The 18,283-nt window shown below is 59.2% G+C and overlaps 7 protein-coding genes across 7 annotated transcripts; 3 read left to right on the plus strand and 4 right to left on the minus strand.

The window, feature by feature from the left end:
• Nucleotides 1–134: 134 nt before the first annotated feature.
• BDZ90DRAFT_273109 (hypothetical protein) lies at nucleotides 135–2,817 on the minus strand. Its single transcript, XM_025508788.1, has 3 exons — nucleotides 2,532–2,817; nucleotides 1,836–2,431; nucleotides 135–1,765 (listed from the first exon to the last, which is right to left on the minus strand). Exons 1-3 carry the CDS (start codon nucleotides 2,746–2,748, stop codon nucleotides 344–346), a joined length of 2,235 nt encoding a protein of 744 aa, XP_025365394.1. The 5' UTR covers nucleotides 2,749–2,817; the 3' UTR covers nucleotides 135–343.
• A 246-nt stretch (nucleotides 2,818–3,063) lies between these two features.
• Nucleotides 3,064–6,843, plus strand: BDZ90DRAFT_236114 (hypothetical protein). The gene is made up of 2 exons (XM_025507287.1): nucleotides 3,064–3,312; nucleotides 3,385–6,843. Exons 1-2 carry the CDS (start codon nucleotides 3,266–3,268, stop codon nucleotides 6,758–6,760), a joined length of 3,423 nt encoding a protein of 1,140 aa, XP_025365395.1. The 5' UTR covers nucleotides 3,064–3,265; the 3' UTR covers nucleotides 6,761–6,843.
• A 479-nt stretch (nucleotides 6,844–7,322) lies between these two features.
• BDZ90DRAFT_24447 (hypothetical protein) lies at nucleotides 7,323–11,182 on the plus strand. The gene has a single exon (XM_025507464.1). It carries the CDS (start codon nucleotides 7,582–7,584, stop codon nucleotides 10,726–10,728), a length of 3,147 nt encoding a protein of 1,048 aa, XP_025365396.1. The 5' UTR covers nucleotides 7,323–7,581; the 3' UTR covers nucleotides 10,729–11,182.
• A 278-nt stretch (nucleotides 11,183–11,460) lies between these two features.
• On the plus strand, nucleotides 11,461–13,570 carry BDZ90DRAFT_229781 (hypothetical protein). The gene has a single exon (XM_025505207.1). The coding sequence runs from the start codon at nucleotides 11,638–11,640 to the stop codon at nucleotides 13,360–13,362; it is 1,725 nt and encodes a 574-aa protein (XP_025365397.1). The 5' UTR covers nucleotides 11,461–11,637; the 3' UTR covers nucleotides 13,363–13,570.
• Nucleotides 13,334–15,549, minus strand: BDZ90DRAFT_24481 (hypothetical protein). The gene is made up of 5 exons (XM_025507473.1): nucleotides 15,419–15,549; nucleotides 14,961–15,334; nucleotides 14,437–14,886; nucleotides 13,665–14,370; nucleotides 13,334–13,590 (listed from the first exon to the last, which is right to left on the minus strand). The coding sequence occupies exons 1-5, from the start codon at nucleotides 15,513–15,515 to the stop codon at nucleotides 13,460–13,462; spliced, it is 1,758 nt and encodes a 585-aa protein (XP_025365398.1). The 5' UTR covers nucleotides 15,516–15,549; the 3' UTR covers nucleotides 13,334–13,459.
• Nucleotides 15,550–15,703: 154 nt separating this feature from the next.
• On the minus strand, nucleotides 15,704–16,114 carry BDZ90DRAFT_229782 (hypothetical protein). The gene has a single exon (XM_025505208.1). The coding sequence runs from the start codon at nucleotides 16,099–16,101 to the stop codon at nucleotides 15,889–15,891; it is 213 nt and encodes a 70-aa protein (XP_025365399.1). The 5' UTR covers nucleotides 16,102–16,114; the 3' UTR covers nucleotides 15,704–15,888.
• BDZ90DRAFT_24592 (hypothetical protein) lies at nucleotides 16,009–17,762 on the minus strand. The gene is made up of 3 exons (XM_025507532.1): nucleotides 17,236–17,762; nucleotides 16,575–16,645; nucleotides 16,009–16,499 (listed from the first exon to the last, which is right to left on the minus strand). The coding sequence occupies exons 1-3, from the start codon at nucleotides 17,645–17,647 to the stop codon at nucleotides 16,143–16,145; spliced, it is 840 nt and encodes a 279-aa protein (XP_025365400.1). The 5' UTR covers nucleotides 17,648–17,762; the 3' UTR covers nucleotides 16,009–16,142.
• Between the last annotated feature and the right edge of the window lie 521 nt (nucleotides 17,763–18,283).

Below are 18,283 nucleotides of genomic sequence, written 5' to 3' on the forward strand. Positions count from 1 at the left end.
AAATCCTAGCCCTATTCGCCCGCGCCCGCCGGCAGCGGAAGACGACGAAACCCCCGCCCAGACCAAAGCAGGCGAAACCAAAAGGGCGCCACGCCACGCCCGCGTGCGGGGCAGCAGATACGCGGCGACTACGACGACCAGCAGGAGGTATCATATTTGGAATTGAAATGTATGCTGACTACGTTGGAAGGCGTACGCAAGTCAATTCGAGCGACATGAGAGTGATCGAGCACGTAAAGAAAGAGAGTCGGCGGTCTCGTTAGTCAGTTCTCGATCAAGTCGGCGACGGCTCGGGCGATGTGGTAGGACTGCCAGCTGGTGATAGGACTGCTCCTGTTGCTGGTCATGCTGACGGCCCGGAGCTAGCTTTGGCGGGAGCAGAAGAAGAGTTGCCTCCCTCAGTGGCGGCGCCTCCATCGCTGTTCAACCCACCGCTTCGAGGCCCTTTACCGCCACGCCCACTGCCACTACGCCCTGCACCACCACGCCCACCGCTACGTCCTCCGCGAGCCCCACGGCCAGACGCTGCGCCCTCCTTGCCGCTCTCATCGCCAGATCTGGTGCCACCAAGTGTACTCTCACCAGACGCTGTTGCTCCACCTGCTGCGGCCTTCTCGCCTTCACTGGCACCAGCCGGCTTCGACTCCGTCTGCTGCTTATCATCCTTCTTCTTAGTACCCTTGCCTCCCTCCTTCTTCGCGGGACCCTCACCCCCACTCGTTAAGCCTTCTGCTCCGGACGTCTCTCCACCAGTTCCACTCTCACCAAGCGCGCCGCCCTTGGATCCTTTGTTCTTGCCACCGCGGGGCCTCTTGCTCTTGGTCGCCGCCGTTGGAGCACCCAGGCTCGTCGTCGATGACTCCGTCGCCGCACCAGCAGCTTCATTTGGCCCCACCGCCGCTTCAGAACCCTTCTTCTCAGCATCTTTTGCTAGACGCTCGTGCTTGTAAGCGAGCTGTTTCGCTTTGCCCTGTTCACCGTCGCTCTGCGCTGGTGCGGAGCCATTAGTGCCGGATCGCTGGTGATGGAGCTGGCCACCGGCAGGACGCGCGACGTTAGAGTTCGCAGGGCCTTTGGATGGGTTGCCTCTCGCAAAGACTGAGGGGCTGGCTGCGCTTGCCGGGCCAGAGGGCGGATTGCGAGGGCTCGCAGCTGCGGTTGCGGCTGAGACTGGGCTTGGTTTTGCGGATGCCGCCGCCAATCCCTTGCCGTTGGTCGGGCCGGACACAGCCGAGGCAACGGCGGGGGTGGCAGATGTGCCGGGCTGAGCCATTTGGGGCGTACTTGCTTTCCTCGACGCGAAGTTGAAGCCTTGGGATTTGGTCTCTGAGGCAATGCGCCCATCCTTGATGTCGAGCACCAAGGATCCGAACGCCGCATCTGGCAAATTCCAATTCCACGTATTCTTCCAAGCCGGTTCCTCGCTCGCAGCGCCCGTCGCCGTGGCGAGGGGAGGAACCCGATTGGTAGCAGCGAGGGCATGGTTGAGGAGGATGCGCTGATTGTCGTCTATTACCTCGTCGACCTGCGTCTTGACCGTCTCCCAGATCTCGTTGAATGCGCTCTTTGCGTGAAGAAACTTGTTGCGGAAATTCTCCATATCGTGCTGGACTGAGAACTCATTGTATGAGATGCCGTAACGGAAGTGAAGGCCGGCAGAGAGGGTGAGATCGGCCTTGACTGCCAATGCGACTTGGGTGAGGATTGGCTCTCGTCCTGGAGAGGCGTGCGTGATGAGAATGCGAGTCTCCGTAGGATCGAAGGTCTATCGGCATCAAGAGACACAGACCTTCAGCATAAGTACGTAGGGCATCCTCTTCGCTTGCACGTCTTACCTTTTGTGCTGTGTCGATAAGCTCGCCAATCTGTAGAATGGTGGTCCACATGGTACCCTGCCCACCGGCAATCGTCGCTGCTCCCTCACCATTGTCGAAGAGCTTGTGCATGACGACGGCGCCACCCAGACCAAAGAGCCTCAGTCGCACGCCGCCGACCTCAATAGCCCTCGTCGTTGCCTCGTCGAGAACCTGTAGATTGTGCACCCGATACTCGCCCGTTCGGAAGCGCTCGAGCACACCAACGTCCTCGCATGCTCCCCATACCGTGAAGACCGGGACTTCGAGCTTGAGCGACCCGTCCAAGAGCATTGGGAACTCAGAGAGGAGAGGCGATGGATTCGCCATGATCTGTGATCGCATTTGCGAAGCAGCTGAAGCGCCTGGGGCATTTGGCGGCCCACGACTGGCATCCGCTGCCAAGAGCTTGCTGCGTAGCTGTTGAGGGATGAGGGACGAGTACTGGACGAGGTGTCGAAGCGTTTTGTCGCTGATTCTCTCGATACTCTCCCTGGTGTAGAAGCCGAAATCACCCGTGTGTAGAATGGCAACGGCATTGTGCTCAGAGGCGAGAGCGTTCAAGGACTTCACGTTGCCTGCCAGCAGAGAGCAGAGGAGGGATTGAGCACATATCCAGCAATGCTTTTCAGCGGCACGTTCACGCCCACGTCCGCGCCCACGCCCACACCAACTCACCTCGGACGTCAGCGATGCAAAGGATACGACCATTGGGCCCATCTATGATGTGAGGTGGGGCCTCCGAGGAGACGCTGGCGTTGTTGCTAAGAGTCATCGCGGATCGTCGGCTGCTGCTTGTTGAGAGGGAGCCATTGTTGAGCTGTGAGGCATGAGCAGCGATGGGTTGCGTCTGAGGATGGCCTCCAGGACGACGTGGTGACAATGCGCTGGTCATGATAGGGGATTGGGCAATACGAAGCTGAAGGTACGAGATGGGGGCAGCTTCGAGCAACGAGCGTCGTCTGAATCCAACACGAGACGAATTGAGCCAGTCGACGTCGAGTGGGCGACCGAGGCACAGACCAGGTCGCTCAGCTCAAGCTTCCAGGCTCAGGCCTCTGGCTCCGCCCAGTCCAGCGTCCCCCTTCGTCGATTTTGTGAGACGCAGCGCGCAGAGGGCAAGCAGGGCGGGCGGCCCGGGGGCGCTGAGCGGACCACAAGAGAGAGCGGACCGGCGATATCATAGGGTGAGGCGGCCCAGGGTCGTTGAGCAGCGGCGGCCTTTTGACATTGATTCGACATTTTGAACGTCGAATCCTACGCAAGCTCGTCGACATCACTGCATTTCAGGCAGCTGGAGGCATTCGCAGACGCAGCAGAGCCAGCGACGCCACCATCTCATCCTCACAGCTCAAGAGCGGAACCCTTTCGGCTTGAGACATAATTCATCGTGAAGTAGACGCGGCCTCGCAATGGGCAAGAAGAAGGGAAACAAGAAGGGCGGTGGCGATGACTACTGGTGAGTGAGCGCGGCGCTGCGATCAGGCATATATGACAGCTTCTGATCGACCCCTTTTCTTTGTTCTTGCAGGGACGAGGCAGGTGAACTCCTGCCGCCGAACCTGCCCAACGCAGGCGTAGACGGCGCCGACGATGAGCCCGTCACCAAGACGAAGAATGCATTCGCCAGCATGCAGATCGAGGAGAGCACCAATGGAGCAGACGGTGGAGACGATGAAGAAGAGGGCGGCTTGATGGCAGCCATCAAGAAGAGCAACGCAGGGGGCAAGAAGGGAGGCAAGAAAGGAAAGAAGCAAAAGGAAGAGATCGACTGGGACGCCATCGAGGCAGACATGGCGCCTGAAAATGGCCCAGCTGATGAAGACAGCAAGGCAGCAATCCCGCGCAACATGGACGAGGAGTTCCCAATCGATGACGAAAAGGTCGCAAAGGGCAACAAGAAGGCTGGCGATGCAGACGGCGCCAGCACACCCGTGGCCGGCGATGATCCTGAGGACGACGGCGCACCTAAGCTCTTGAGCAAGAAAGAAAAAGAAAAACTCAAAAAGGAGAAGGAAAAGGCGAAGAAGAAGGCACAGGCAGCGGCCAAGAAGGCGGCTGCGGGTGGTGGTGATGATAGCAATGATGTCAAGCCGACCCCACCAGCAGAGACGCCTACGCCTGCTCCCGAGAATGGCGGTGGCGGCGATGACGACGATGAAGATGGCGAGGAGGGCGGCGGAGGAGCGTCCGCAGCAGACAAAAAGAAGAAGAAGAAGAAGAAAAAGGCTGCAGAGCCTGCTCCTGCTCCTGCGGCGACCACCAAGAAGCCAAATGCTGCTCTTGCGGCCCTGCAAGCCCGCATGGCTGCGCAGAAGAAAGCAGAGGAGGAGGCGAGAGCTGCTGAGGAAGCCGCGAGAAAGGCCGAGGAGGAGGCGGAGCGCAAGGAAAAGGAAGAGGAGGAACGAAAAGAGGCTGAGCGTCAGCGAAAAAAGGAAAAGGAAAAGGCAAAGAAGGAGCAGTTGAGAAAAGAGGGCAAGCTGCTCACGCCTAAGCAAAAGGCTGAGAAGCAGGCGGCCGAGGCTCGTTTGCAGGCCATGATCAAGAGCGGCCAGGTCAAGGTCGACGGCCTGAGCAAGGGCAATGACGCAGGACCGAGCGAGGGCAAGCAGCGCACGGCCGTGGTCGACAAGAAGCCCAAGAAGAGGGGTCAGCAGAAGAGCGGGCCCAACAGTCTCCTCCTCGAGCCGGCGGCGTCGCCAAAGGAGGAAGAAGCGAAGGCCGTTTCGGTTGAAAGGCCTGAGGAGGCGAGGGCAGACTCACCCGTGCAGGCAGCAGAGCCGGAGACCGCAATCGATGAGGAGGACGAGGATGTTGCGGATGCTTGGGACGCAGACAGCGATGAAGATGATGCCAAGCCCGCGCAACCCGCAAAGAAGGATATCACGCCTAGCGGAATGGCTGAGCAAAACGGCTCGAGCAACAAGGCGGGCGCGGAGCAAGGGGAACAGAGTAGCGACGAGGACGACGACGACGATGACTCTGAAGACGACTCAGATGACGACTCTTCCGACGACGAGCTCACCACCGCCCAACGTCAGGCCGCCGAGCGCAAAGCTCTCGCTGCCCAGCGCAGAGATGAGCAACACAAGCAGGCCCTTGCCGCTCGAAGCAAAGACAATCTGCGCAGCCCCATCTGCTGTATTCTTGGCCACGTCGACACGGGAAAGACGAAGCTGCTCGACAAAATTCGACAAACAAATGTCCAAGAGGGAGAAGCCGGAGGTATCACCCAACAAATTGGTGCCACCTACTTTCCGGTGGAGACGCTCCAGCAGAAGATTGCGCCGATCGACCCCGAGGGCAAGCAAGAATTCAAGACGCCTGGTCTCCTTGTCATCGACACGCCTGGTCACGAATCCTTCACCAACCTGCGTACTCGCGGTAGCTCGCTTTGCAACATTGCCATTCTCGTCGTCGACATCATGCACGGTCTCGAGCCCCAGACACTGGAGTCAATCCGACTGCTTCGCGACAAGAAGACGCCCTTCATTGTCGCCCTCAACAAGGTCGACCGTCTCTACGGCTGGAAAGCTACGCCCGACGGAGCGTTCCGCCACTCGCTGGCCAATCAAGACCGCGCCACACGAAACGAATTTGAGGAGCGAGCCTCCAAGGTTATGGTCGCCTTTGCGGAGCAGGGACTCAACGCTGTTCTTTACTACGACAACAAAAATTTCGCCAAGAATGTGTCTCTCGTCCCGACGTCGGCGCACACAGGCGAGGGTATTCCGGACATGCTTCAGCTCCTCGTCAATCTCACGCAGGAGCGCATGAGCGAGCGTCTCATGTACTTGTCTGAGCTCGAGTGCACTGTCCTCGAAGTCAAGGTCATTGAAGGATTGGGCACGACCATCGACGTCGTCCTGTCCAATGGTACGATGAACGAAGGAGACAAGATTGTCGTTTGCGGTCTGAATGGCCCCATCGTTACACAAGTGAGAGCGCTTCTCACTCCTCAGCCGATGAAGGAAATGCGTATCAAGGGAGCTTATGTGCACCACAAGCACGTCAAGGCCGCACTTGGTGTCAAGATCTCGGCACCCGACCTCGAAAAGGCCATTGCAGGATCTCGCCTGCTCGTCTGTGGGCCAGACGATGACGAGGAGGAGCTCAAGGAGGAGGTCATGTCCGACCTCACTGGTCTGCTCGATTCGGTCGACAAGAGCGGCAAAGGTGTGTGTGTGCAGGCGTCGACCCTCGGCTCTCTCGAAGCTCTGCTCGAATTTTTGCGCACGTCAAAGATCCCTGTCAGCGGCATCAATATCGGTCCCGTATACAAGAAGGATGTCATGCGAGCCTCGACGATCCTGGAGAAGGCGCGCGAGCTGGCGTGCATTCTTTGCTTCGACGTCACCGTCGACAAGGAGGCGGAGCGCTTAGCCGACGAGCTGGGCGTGCGACTCTTCAAGGCCGACATTATCTATCACTTGTTCGATGCCTTCACCAAGTACAACGCCGAGGTCCTAGAGACGAAGAAGAAGGAGGCGGCACCCACTGCCGTGTGGCCCGTACGCCTCAAGATCCTGGCCTGCTTCGCCCGCCGAGACCCCATCATTCTGGGCGCTGAGCTCCTCGACAATACGGATTTGCGCGTTGGTACGCCTCTGTGCGTTGTCAAGGGCAAGGAGATTGTTGACCTCGGCCGTGTGACGTCGCTCGAGGTCAACCACAAGCAGATGACGACGGTGAGCAAAAAGGACGCCGGTGCGGGTGTGGCCGTCAAGATTGAGACCAACTCGGGCACGCCGCCGATGTTTGGACGCCACTTCGAGGAGAGCGATGTGCTTTATTCGCACATCAGCCGTGCTTCGATTGACGCACTCAAGAACCTCTTCTGGGACTCGGTGACGCTCGAGCAGAAGAAACTCATCAAGAACCTCAAGCCCCTCTTCAACATCCCGTGAGGCAGCGACGCCATATGATTTGTAACTTTCTTCCTTGCATTGCTTGACCCGACGCGTATCAATATCATCATTGAGAGTTGCCTTTTTGCTAGCCCGGGTTGAAATCAGAGTTCGGCCCGGCATTGCAAATGAAAGCGTCGTCGGATCACCCCTCGACTGTGCACGCGCTGCATGCCCGCCCTTGCCCTACGCTCTCCTCTGCCTTTCGCTGCTGCGTTGCGCCCGCCGGCCCTCTTTTGGCGCCGATGGGACATTTGAACTCGGCGCCGCCCTCGACCCGTTGACTCGCAGGAGCGAAGCGCATCGTCGTTGTTCTCTTGCCTTGATCACCCACCACCACCTCCTTGCCCGGAAACCTTTCACCGCTCTCGACTCTCAGCAGTCTCAATCCACCACCACCGCCCTCACTTTCTTCAAGTCGCGCTCATAGACGCTCCCTTCCAACTTATGGTCGACCCTAGTTGTAGAAGCTGCAACGCCTTTGTGATCAACAGCATCAGCAACGGACAGGGACACAGCCTCCGTTGCTCCCAGGGACTCTTGCTCCTCTTCCTGGACTCTTCCGACCGACCGCCCTAACGTCGAGAGTGCGCGACCGATCCGATACGTGTCATAGACAAGAGCGCTACCACGAACGCCTTCCATCCTCGACCTATCATCCTGCTCCCTGCCTCGCGCCTTGCTCGGCCTTGGTAGAGACTGCGGCTGATGAAGGCATCCTCCATCATTGACACCCAACTGCGACTCCCCTGAGCATCTCGCATTCATCCCATCAGCATCCAACCAATACCCTTGCCACCCGCAATCCGCTCTTCTTCGCAATGAACATCAAAGCTGCCCTTGGCGCATCGTCCTCTCGACGCGCTTCTCCTGAACGCAACGCCTCTAATGATGACGCTGCTCTACATGGTAAAGCGCCTGCGCCTCGTCGTGCCGGCAGCTTTGGCAAAGGATTGGGCAATGCCCTTGCCAACAGCATGACTCGGGCATCCGAAGCCGTTGGCGGCACCAAAAAGAGCTCGTCGTCAGCTGCCCCTACGCCCACACCGGGAACCCCGAGCAGCACTCCCTTTGCTGGTAACAAGGAATTCCCTTTCCCAGCTCCGGCAGCTCCTGGCACTCCTGCTGGCGGCGCTACAGCTGTCGGGCCGGACCCGCAGCACCTGTCCAACTTCTCGCTGCGCCTTTCGGAGCTCGTCAACCAGGCTCTGATTCCTACCGTGCCAGGGGCTATGCATACAGGCGGCGGATCTGGCGGCATGGCTAGCGTCACCAAGCATGCGCCAGGACGAGCTAGTGTGCCCAACTTGACGCAGATCGCTTACGAGGGCAAACGATTGCCTAATCGTGCCAAGATCGTCGAGTTCGCCCAACTCGTCGTTTCTGAGCTGCGGTACGCCAATGGCGTCGACCCTTATCTGCTACGTGCCGTGTCTCGCGCAGCGCTCAAGGCCCTCACGCTCTTTGCCAACCGCATCGACTCTCTCCTCGTCCCCATTGCCAAAGACCCATCCTCTCTTATCATGCCGACTACGGTCAAGGAAGGGGTGCACATCTCAGCCGCCCTCGAGTTCAATCTTGGCCTAGCCACGATCACGTGGATCGTAGAAGATTCGCTAGAGAGGTGCATTGAAGGAGATGACCGCGATGAAGATCCAGGCATGCCGACCTTTGTATCCGAGATCCTCACGCCAGTCCGCAAGAGGATGGAGACGACGATACTTCATGTTATTCAGCCCGTTCTTGCCGGCACGAAAGCTTCCCTGACTGGCTCCATTCTCAAGGCGGTACGACAGCCTTTCCTCTCTGGCGGTTCTCCCGCTCTCACGCCTAGTGCCAGTCACGATGGTTCCCTGCCCCCCCTATCGCCAGCCAATGGGCCGGGCAGCGCGCTTGCCTCGCCCAAGGAGGGAGTTGCATCTGGCACGACCAATTGGATCAAGGAGCTACAGGGTCGCTTGGATGGTAGCCGAAAGCTCTTGGTCCCACGTATCGAGGCGCGGACGAGTCAGGACGGTGAAGGATGGTTCATTTCCGTCGTCGTTCACCTCATCTGGAAAGGCCTGTTTGTCCTCTCTTCTCGCTCCGTTGAGCCAGCTGTGGTGACATCAGGGATCTCTGTCCCTCCTACGGGCAAGCAATCCGGCGGCGTAGCAAGCTTCCTGGCGCCGAGCAGCCGTGAAGCTATCGCAGACGCCAACAAGCGCAGCCCATCGCCAGGTCAGCTCTCGGCTGCACTCAAGAGTGTCGCAAGCGTAGGCAGTCATCGAGGACGAGTCGGCACACCAGGCGGCACCAATTCGACGGCCGCTTCGGGCCGAGCGACTCCGGCAGCAGCACCGGACGGTACCCTGTCTCCGCCCACCGCCACCGCTTCACACCACCACCACCACCACCACAAGTCCTTCTTCAGCCCCAGTGCGAAAGCCTCCACCGGCCAGCTCTCCGACCTCCAATCGTTCCAGAAGATGTGCCTTCGTTTCTGCCGCGGCTTTGTTTCGGACAAGGCCCTCGCAGCGGTTGCCGCCGAGCTCAGCCGGGCGGACATTGCTGCTGAGGAGCAGCAAGAGGAGGAGCCGCAGGAGATTGAAGACGAGCCGGACGAGTTGGCGAGGCAGGCATTGGCCGAGGCTCTCGAGGCAATCAACAGTACGATCCTTGTTGTGCAGGCTATGGATAGCAACGCTGCTGCGGTCAAGCTCGCCCTCGACGGGTTCGGTGGACCTCACAAGACCATCTCTGGCGGCAGCAGCAACGGCGGTGTCGATGCGCGCCCGGCTTCCGCTGTACCGCACGGCATTCAACCGCTCGAGTCCACCCAGCTCCGCGCACTCAAGGCCATCCCTCCCCTCCTCCTCCTGCACATCGTCTACTGTCGTCTTCCTCCAGCGTTGAAGATGGCCTCGACTAGCCATGAAGGCGAGACGTACCTCTCTCACCCACCAGCTCTGTTCGGAATTTCCTGGCAAGAATATGAGCGAAGCATCGCTGGATTCGTGGGCGGGACGAGCTGGGCGCAGGCCGCTATACCTAGGTGGCAGAAGGAGGTAGAGGCTCTGTGGGCGGAGTATTCGGTGAAAAGGAGCGAGCTACTGGCTAACAAGCAGGCAAGGAGAGCTGTCAACATGGACTCGACGCATGAGCCAGCAAGGCACGGCGCTCCTGCGAAGGGCATCGACGAATTCGGTACCACGCCGACGCCTGCTAGGCTGGCTGCGGCGGCAGCAGCAGCAGCAGAACAACGTCACTCCAACGAGTTCGATTGCGCAGACGGGGCGTTGTCGCGCAATATCACTCGTAGCGACGATGGACAAAGCAGCAGTGCCAGTCTCGATGGTTGCGCCGCTAGCTGGCGCGGTGCTGGCAGTGGCAGTAGCGCAGCAAGCAGCAGACAAAGCAGTCGTGTCCACTCCCCGGCCCAGAGCCCGACGATGGGCGCTGCATCTGATCTCGAAGAGGACATGGAGGGCAGCGTCGGAGCTCTGAGCTTAGGAACAGCATCGCAGTCAGCTACGGCGTCTAGGTCTGCAGCACGCCCTCCTGTATCGAAGCGCTTCTGGAAGAGCAGCGATAGGAATGGCAGCGCATCTACGGCGTTGGCCGCTGGAGCTGCAGCTAACGGCAGCGGTGCACGAGGCTTCCACCTTCCCTCTCTCACACGCCCCACCTTTGGCAGCCGCACCTCATCCCCCGCAGGGTCAGTCCGAGGACGTGGGACAAGCAACACCTCGCGCTCACGCTCGGTCAAGCAAGACAATGCCCCCACCGATTCGGCTGCGGTCGCCAATTCTTCCTTTGACCCTGCTCTTGCGGCTCAACAGACTGCGGACGATTCCGATCTTGCCGAAGTGGCAAAATGCCAAGAGGCCGTGGCCTTCTTTGCAAAGACGCTCGAGTGGGCCGCGTGGAGCGCTGGAATGGAGGGCGTGAGGTGCCAGCTGGGCGCGGTTGATCAGGAACACAAGTGACTAGCCAGCCAAAGAATGAGGAAGCCAGGCAACGCAAAAATGCTTGTCCGCTGGCCTCCTTTGCCATCTCTGCCTCAATCCTGTGCTACATCTTTGCGGGACCTCAGACGTTTGACACTTGTCGCTTCCCTTTTTTTTCTGTCCTTTCCAGTCTGGCCTTACAGTGTTGGGCTCAGTTTTGCACGAATCAGCATAGAATTCCCAACAGCGCATCGTCTCCTTTTTCGCTCTTCGTCCTTCGCCGTTTGTACATTTCATCGTATGCGATCGCTTACCCTTGCAGGGTACTGTAAGCCTGTACAGCTGATACGATTCAGTACCAGGAGGTGGTCATCCTTCCCCTGTGCGGCGTCGCGCACAGCATCAGGACGAGTGCACGGATTGCCTCGAGACCAACCAGTCGTCGCGCGACAGCTGCCCAAAGTGTCGCGTCGATGTTTGCCGCCGTTCTTAAATCAGTAATGGAGGCTGAAGCGTGCGAGCATCGAGCCGAAATCGCCTGGCTCGGGTCATACTCATAACGCACTAGCTCTGCTAGTAAGCATGATGAGGCAGCGGTACATGACGATGTGATCGAGGCATCACTGTGGTCCCGGGACCGACAGAGCCACTTTGCGATGCTGAAGCCATCGTGAGTTTGCGAAGAGTGCAAGGATTGGATGAGGGGCGTCGGAAAGAGAAGGCAACTCGTCGAGCGGCTCAGCTGCACCGACTTCTCCACTTCGACGACATCGCACGGCCCCGGACGCGTCTAAACGCCGCTTTCCTTCAATCCTTCGCAACTACTCTAGATCAGGATCATGAGGCCAACAGGTTCCTCGAACACAGCATAGATGGTCGCATCCGCCTCCAAAGTTGCAGCAGCTGGTCAACTGAGACGTCCGAGCCTTCTGCCGGGGCAAAGCGATCATGGGCCGAGTATCTCACCTGGGAGCAAACAGTCGCGAGGAGCCCGGCGCTGATTTGTCGCTCCCTTTGGAGCTGTGGCAGCGCGTCCTCTTCTTTGTCGACGCCTGGCTGCTCGAATATGATGAGGCGGCACGAATTTCAGGAGAGCGCACACGGCGTGCGACGCTTTATGCGCTCAGCCTAGTATCGTCGCCGCTACATCACATTGCCCAGCCACACCTGTACTCCTTTCCCTGTCTCTCAGACGGAGACGCTCTGGACGAGGGGAGACAGCAGAGGTATTGGGCAGCTATATGCGCGAAACCGGCACTCTGGTCCTACGCAAGGGGTGTCTTTCTCGGTCGAAGGCGTACAGGACCCGAAGAAGCCGGCCAAGAGGGCAGTGGCAGCCTGGCCTCGCTTCGAGCTACGACCGTACGCGCTCGCAGCCTGGCTCAAGCCATTTCAGGCAGCTCCACATCTTCCTCGGCGTGGGCGGAGTCCTTTGGCGTCATCTACCCGCGTCTGCCCACCCCGATCGGCATCGGACCCTCTCCGTCCTGCCTGACGGAGGTAGCATGGTGGGAAGTGGGAGGTGGTGTAGGAGGCCTACCGGCGAGTCATGCCTACTCGACTAGGGCGGTGGGAGGTTGGTGTCGCGACGCCTTCGCATTCGTGGAGCAGCAGAAGAGACAGCAGAGGGCGATGACGGTTGAGGACGTGGACTTGGGAAGGGGTCCGGGCCAGGGATTGATGATTGGTGGAGCTACGTCGGGAGTCCACAGAGAGGAGAGGACTTCAGCTGCGCCCTTGCACCAAGTGTCGCCCTATACATTGCCAGCAAGAGCACACCACTCTCATCAAAGTGAGCAGCCAACGGATCTGAGCGAGGATGACATGTGGGCAGCTGCAGAGCGCTTGAGTACTCAACATACCTCGAAGCCTCCCATTGCCGCGTCCGCATCAAGGAATGGGGACATGGCCTCCGACAGCGAGCATGATTTTCGGGCTCCCCTGACGACGGGACTACCACGCCAGCGCGAGGATCTACACGACGAGTGGCTGCGAGTCGCGAGATACCAGCAAGAGCGCTTGCAGCGAGCTCACGAGAGGAGGCAGCTTCTTCGCGGGTCTTCACAGTGCGCGCCCCAACATGCAACGCTCGCAACTCCGCATCTCGTTCCCTGGCGATATCGTCTCACACTCGGCTCCCTCGACTCCTGTTCCCTCCCTCACCTGCTCTGCTCCCTCCCTACCCTGACGCACGTCCACCTGACCCTATACCTTGGCACTCACCTGGACCATGACTTGCTCGAGCATCAGCTCCGACTCTGCCTCGACACCTCGCAACGCTTGCCCCTACTACGCTGCTTAGAGGTCAGGGTGGGACATGACGCGAGAGGAGGAGGGGCATTCAGTTCGAGGCTGGCCCGTGCAGCCTTTGAGAGGACAGTGAAGGGCGCAGTTGAAAGGGTCGGAGATGCACGATGTGCGTTTTTTGGGGACATTAATGCTGATGCTGCAGAAGGGGGAGGTCCGAGACTGCCTGGTGATGGCAGCCGTCTGGTCAATGTACGAGGGGACGCCGTGACGGCGTGGGCGCGCGATGTGGACGAGTCACGATGGGGAAGCTACTCTGATGAGGAGGCAACCGAAACCGACGTTAGTCAGGCCAGGGGAAAGCCTTGGATCAACGGTTGGCTAGCGCGAGACCGTCATGGGACGAACGATCCCATCGAGGAGTGACACTGGACAAAGATTTGTCCATTGAAATGATTGCACATTAGAGTAGACCTTGGTGCTCGTAGTCTGTCTGTCTTCCCCTTGTTGGAGCCCGCGGCGATTACGATCGCCACATGCCAGCGAACTCGACATCGTCGTTGCTACTGCCGAGGAGCAGCTCCATGGTCCAAAGAACCAGTGTGACGCTCACCGTCGAGAAGCGCCAGATGGTCTGGTGAGATTGGTCTAGGACTGTGCGAGCGAGGATTGAAATGGGCGTGTCAGCGACTGACTCGTGAGCGGCTTCCCCTGCAACGATTACTCACGTAGTAGATGTGAGTACGTAGCAATCAAGATGAGCCTCGAGTAAGACACGACGAAGCTGATGAAGGATCCAAAAGGCTCAGCCTCGTCGCTCCTTCTGCCTGATGACCGGCGAGCGGGACGGCTGCCGACGCTGGTATGCTTCTCCGCGATGCCATCATCACTGTCGAAATCAGAGCTGCTAGAGCCGCTGCTGCTGTTGCTGCTGCTGCTGCTGCTACTGCTACTACTTCCTGTCGACGATGATGACGACGAGTAGGTGCTCCCACCTTTACTGCTCGTAGTCGATGAGGAAGAGCTACTTCTCATCCCACCTCTTGACCGCCTTCGCTTCCTCTTCCTCGGCGGCCATTCCTGCGTTCTTGTCCTCGCTGATGGGCCGCACAACAACGGCAGCACTCTCGAAGCAAGATAGAGGACCATGAGCCTGTACACCAGGCTAACCACCACGCTCGCAGGTAAGGCGCTGGCTATCGCGCCCAGAAAGGTGAGGGATTGCCCGAATGTAACCTTGAGAAGTTGAAAAGCATCGGACACCGAGGATTGCAGACTTGCAGGTACGCGGGCGGAAACAATTGGCGCGAGGGAGTCGAGGTAAGCCATGGTGACCTGGCCTTTGAATGAGCGGACGAGAGCGAGGGGGTCAGAGACGAACGAAAGGGAGGAGGCCGAGGAGAGGGCAAAGATGTTCCAGGAGACGTAGGAGAACTGCGGGCGCGAGGGAATGTCAGCGCCTCGGGGACGTGTAACGGGTGCTACTTGCTTTCAACCCACAATCAATGCAGTCTCGATGACATTGCCTTTGCCAAGCGCGAATGCAATGGCGGTCAGCCATCCGACTGAGGCGATACTGACGCCCATCATCAAGCTTGCGCCTCCGCCTCTGGCCACCACGCCTTCAAAGGATAGGAAGAGGGCCCACCCAGAGATGACGTAGATGATGGCTGAAGACAGCAAGAATCCAAGCTGCCACGCCTCGGCGCCTCGCAGACCAATGGATGAGAGGAGGGCCAGCGGGGTTGAGCGACCGGATCCACCAGATCCAGAGGCTGTTGATGGGCTGGGCCTCGTCAATGAGGTGGCAATGACATATCTGCAGCCATGCCCTAGCAGTTGGATGATGACGAGCGTCGCCGAGCCTTCGAGGAGGCTGAACAAGGGGCTTGACATGCGCAAAAGGCCGCCCCACCAAATGGGTACTTTACGAGCGAGGAGAAGGATGCCCTGCGCGGCCGTCGAGAGGCAATGTAAGCTTCGTCGAGAAGCCACCATTGAGCTGAACAACCAATCTTTCTCACCTTGCTGGAAACATCAAAGAGATACTCGAGGTAAGGGTGCGTATCCCTCTGCAAGATGGGCCTCACCGCCTGCACGATGGCCGCAAGGTGAGGAGGCGTAGCAGGGTGCAAGTGAGGCGACCACGCTGTAGTGGACGACGTTGTCGGATTCACACCCACCGATCGAGCCCACCGAACAAAGAAGTAATTGTTCTCGGGCGGACAGTAGACGGCCCAGCATACAGCCAGGCAAGCCGGTACGACGAGGAACTGGAAGACGGCACAGAGGTCGCCGATCCATTGTACGCGCGTGCCTTTTGTTACTAGACGAAGAGAGGAAAGGGCCCAGTAGTAGGAAGCCAGCGAGGCGGAGAGGGCTAAGAATGCATCTGGGCCTGTGGCGATGATGGCGGCGTGTAAGAAGGCGGGGTTAGCATTCGCAACAGTGCGCCGTGTATTCGTGCATGCCCGGGGCTCACCTCCAACGTCGAGCGTGAGCGGCAGGTAGAAGATGACTTGGATCAGAGTCAGCGCCCTTCCCACAGTGGCCAGGGGCGGCTTGTTAGGGTGCAGCATCCAGCCCAGGACAGCGAGAGAGGTCAAGGATGGTCAAAGTTGGGAAGTCGCGTGTCAAGGAGGCAGGCGGCTGCTTCGTCCAACACGGACAGCCGCTCTCCGTCCCCGCATCGTCTGCGCGGCCAGAGAGGGACTTAGCACCGCAAGATCAGACCCAACGAGATTGTCTTGAATAATTCAGATACGATTGCAAAGCGAGCACCGACAGTCACGAAACAAGGGAAACAAAAGCGAGTGGTGAGGCGTTCGCGAGCACTGGAGGGCTGGCTGATGCGATGAGGTGAGCGAGAAAGAGCCCTGAATTCCCACATCTGGTATTGAGCAAGCAACCCCATCCAAGTTGGCCATCCACCCTCCATCGGCCTCCAACAGACTACGACCCATTGTGATGATGGCCAGGCAAGTGATGAGCAATCTTGCCCAGCAGGCCGTGATGCCCATTGTCCTTGCCATGAGCAGCCGTCGACTCGGTGCCCGTAGTAGAGGCAGTCTCATCTACTGCGCCAAGATTGCCATTGGCACCATCAGCAGCCGCAGCTCGAGGGCGAGAGCCGCTGCGGGGCTCGCGCGAACGAGAGCGAGACATGGAGCGAATGCCCTGCGCGTGAGATTGTGTGACAAGGATGGTCAATCCATTGAATGAGATGGATGTCTTGGCTGCGCACTCGTACTTACCGATCCACCGTTGGAGTCTCTACCCCTGCGATCAGCAGAACTCTCCCTCTTGACGTTGCCAACGCCTCCACGCCCAACAGCATGAGCGTGGTGCTCCTCATTACGGAGTGCAGCCGCCTGGATTTCTCGCTCCTGCTTCTCCATCTCTTGCGCACGAGATCGCTCCAAGGGGTCACGACTGGGGCTGCGGACATTGCCGACCCCCCCACGGCCAGATGAGACGATGTGCTGCTTCTCGGCATACGCTTGCTGCGCGGCCGTCTCGCCCTTTTCCTCAGCGGGGCGTCCTCGAGAGGGGGAGCGAAACATCTGCGAGCGGAAGAGGCAAGAGTGGAGCCATCAGAAAAGTGTAGCCTGGTAGAAGAGTGGGTTGGCCGAGCTCACATTGCCTGCTCCTCCACGTCCAGTCGCAGCTACGGGCGCATCGCGTCCTCGCTCCCGTCCTCGCTCTGTGTCTGAAGGTCCAAATACCATGGTGTGTCGTAGTGAGGTGGATGGGATTTAAGGTGAAGTGATGGGTCAGTCGACAAGGTCAAGGTAGCGAAGATGGGCCTATCCTCGTTTCGCAATGGGTTTCGCCAAGAACCATTTGCCCGTCCCCTCATCGTCGTCGTATTCGCTCTCTTATCTCTCGTTGCTCGCAATCGCCCGTCCGCCTCGCAGCATCCACGCAAGAGCAGCTGCAGGCGGCGGAGAGCAAATCGGTCCCTCGTCCTCCCCCCTCCTCCCGCGCTGGGCCCGCAACCTCCATCTCCCTCGTTGCCTGCCCCCTGGCCTCGATGCCTCGATCATTTGGTGCCTGAACCGTCACAATCGAGTAGCAAAGGACCGGATGAAGGAGGAAGGAAGGGGATCGGGCGAGAGAGCAGACTACTGTAGACGGCACCCGACATACAGCCAACCTGACTTCGACACTGGCCTGCCATTGACGCTTCGCGTGGCCAGCCAGCTATGCCAATCCCCGTTATCTTGTCTCGTCTTCAATGAATGCTCATCCTCTGCTGTCTTTGCGTCTCACCCTTGCCACTACACGCAATGCACTCACAAAGAATCGTCGACGCATCCGTATTCTGTCTGCTCAAACTTCTTGACTCTCGGTCTCCACTAGCACTTCTTCCCCTGATCACCCCCGAGAGACCCGCGCTCAGCCTACGAGCGAGCGACGAGTCCCTCGAGGAGCTTCTTCTGCTGCTGGAGTCCGCAGCACCGCTTCCACCACGGGCTACTGGGGCTGCGCCGCCTGACGGGGATGAGGACTTGGGCAAGGGGCCAATGGCATCCTCTGTGCCGTCGTCGGACGCATTGGAGCGCCAGACCTGACGCCCACGACCGCCCTCATCATCGTCTCGGGCTGCACCTGAGCGCATAGCCCCCTCTGGAGCAGGCTGCTGGGCTCGAGCTACGGCGCCGGGAGGGCGGGAGGCGGTGGGAGGTGGTCCCCCCGGATTGCGAGGCATGGCGGCGAAAGGAGTGAGTGGAAGTGAGATGAAGAACGAAGAGGCGAAGACCCGAGTGGAGCGGTGAGGTTGATCTGGAGGTAGTGGTAATGGCAGTGCTGAGAGCGACGATTTAAAAAAGGCCAAGAGAAGTCGCTCGTCAGCGTAGGATCGGAGTCGGATTGGGCCGTCGTCACGCGGACAGAGAGGCGGCAGGCGAAGAGGGACGATGGGGACGCAGGCAGGTGCGCCATGGTCTTCGCCTTCTCGAACGAAGATGCAATGAGCGGATCGATTGTACAAGTCGCACCGTCGAAAGAGGAGCTCAGACAACTTGACATCTTCGTCCTCGACTATTCTAGTCTCACTGTCGGTGCAATGCAGAACTTCCAAGACGATGGACGGAGCCTGCCTGAGCCCTTCAACAGGCCCGGGCAGTGCGGCGATGAGATGATCAGTCGATGGAGCAATGGCAGCTAGCTAACGCCTCGTTGACCCGGCTTGAGACGATCGCCCACCTCTCTGCCTCTTGGTCGTGCTTTGTCTGGAAAAGGCCTTGCTTTGCTAGCCACCGTCTGCGTGCGTGGCTTCGTCCGTCGAGCGGCCTTCTCCACGTCTCAGACGTGGCCGGGGCGCACGCCCGCTCGCCCGCACGCC

This window comes from Jaminaea rosea (assembly GCF_003144245.1).
Source record: "Jaminaea rosea strain MCA 5214 unplaced genomic scaffold BDZ90scaffold_1, whole genome shotgun sequence".
Classification (NCBI taxonomy): domain Eukaryota; kingdom Fungi; phylum Basidiomycota; class Exobasidiomycetes; order Microstromatales; genus Jaminaea; species Jaminaea rosea.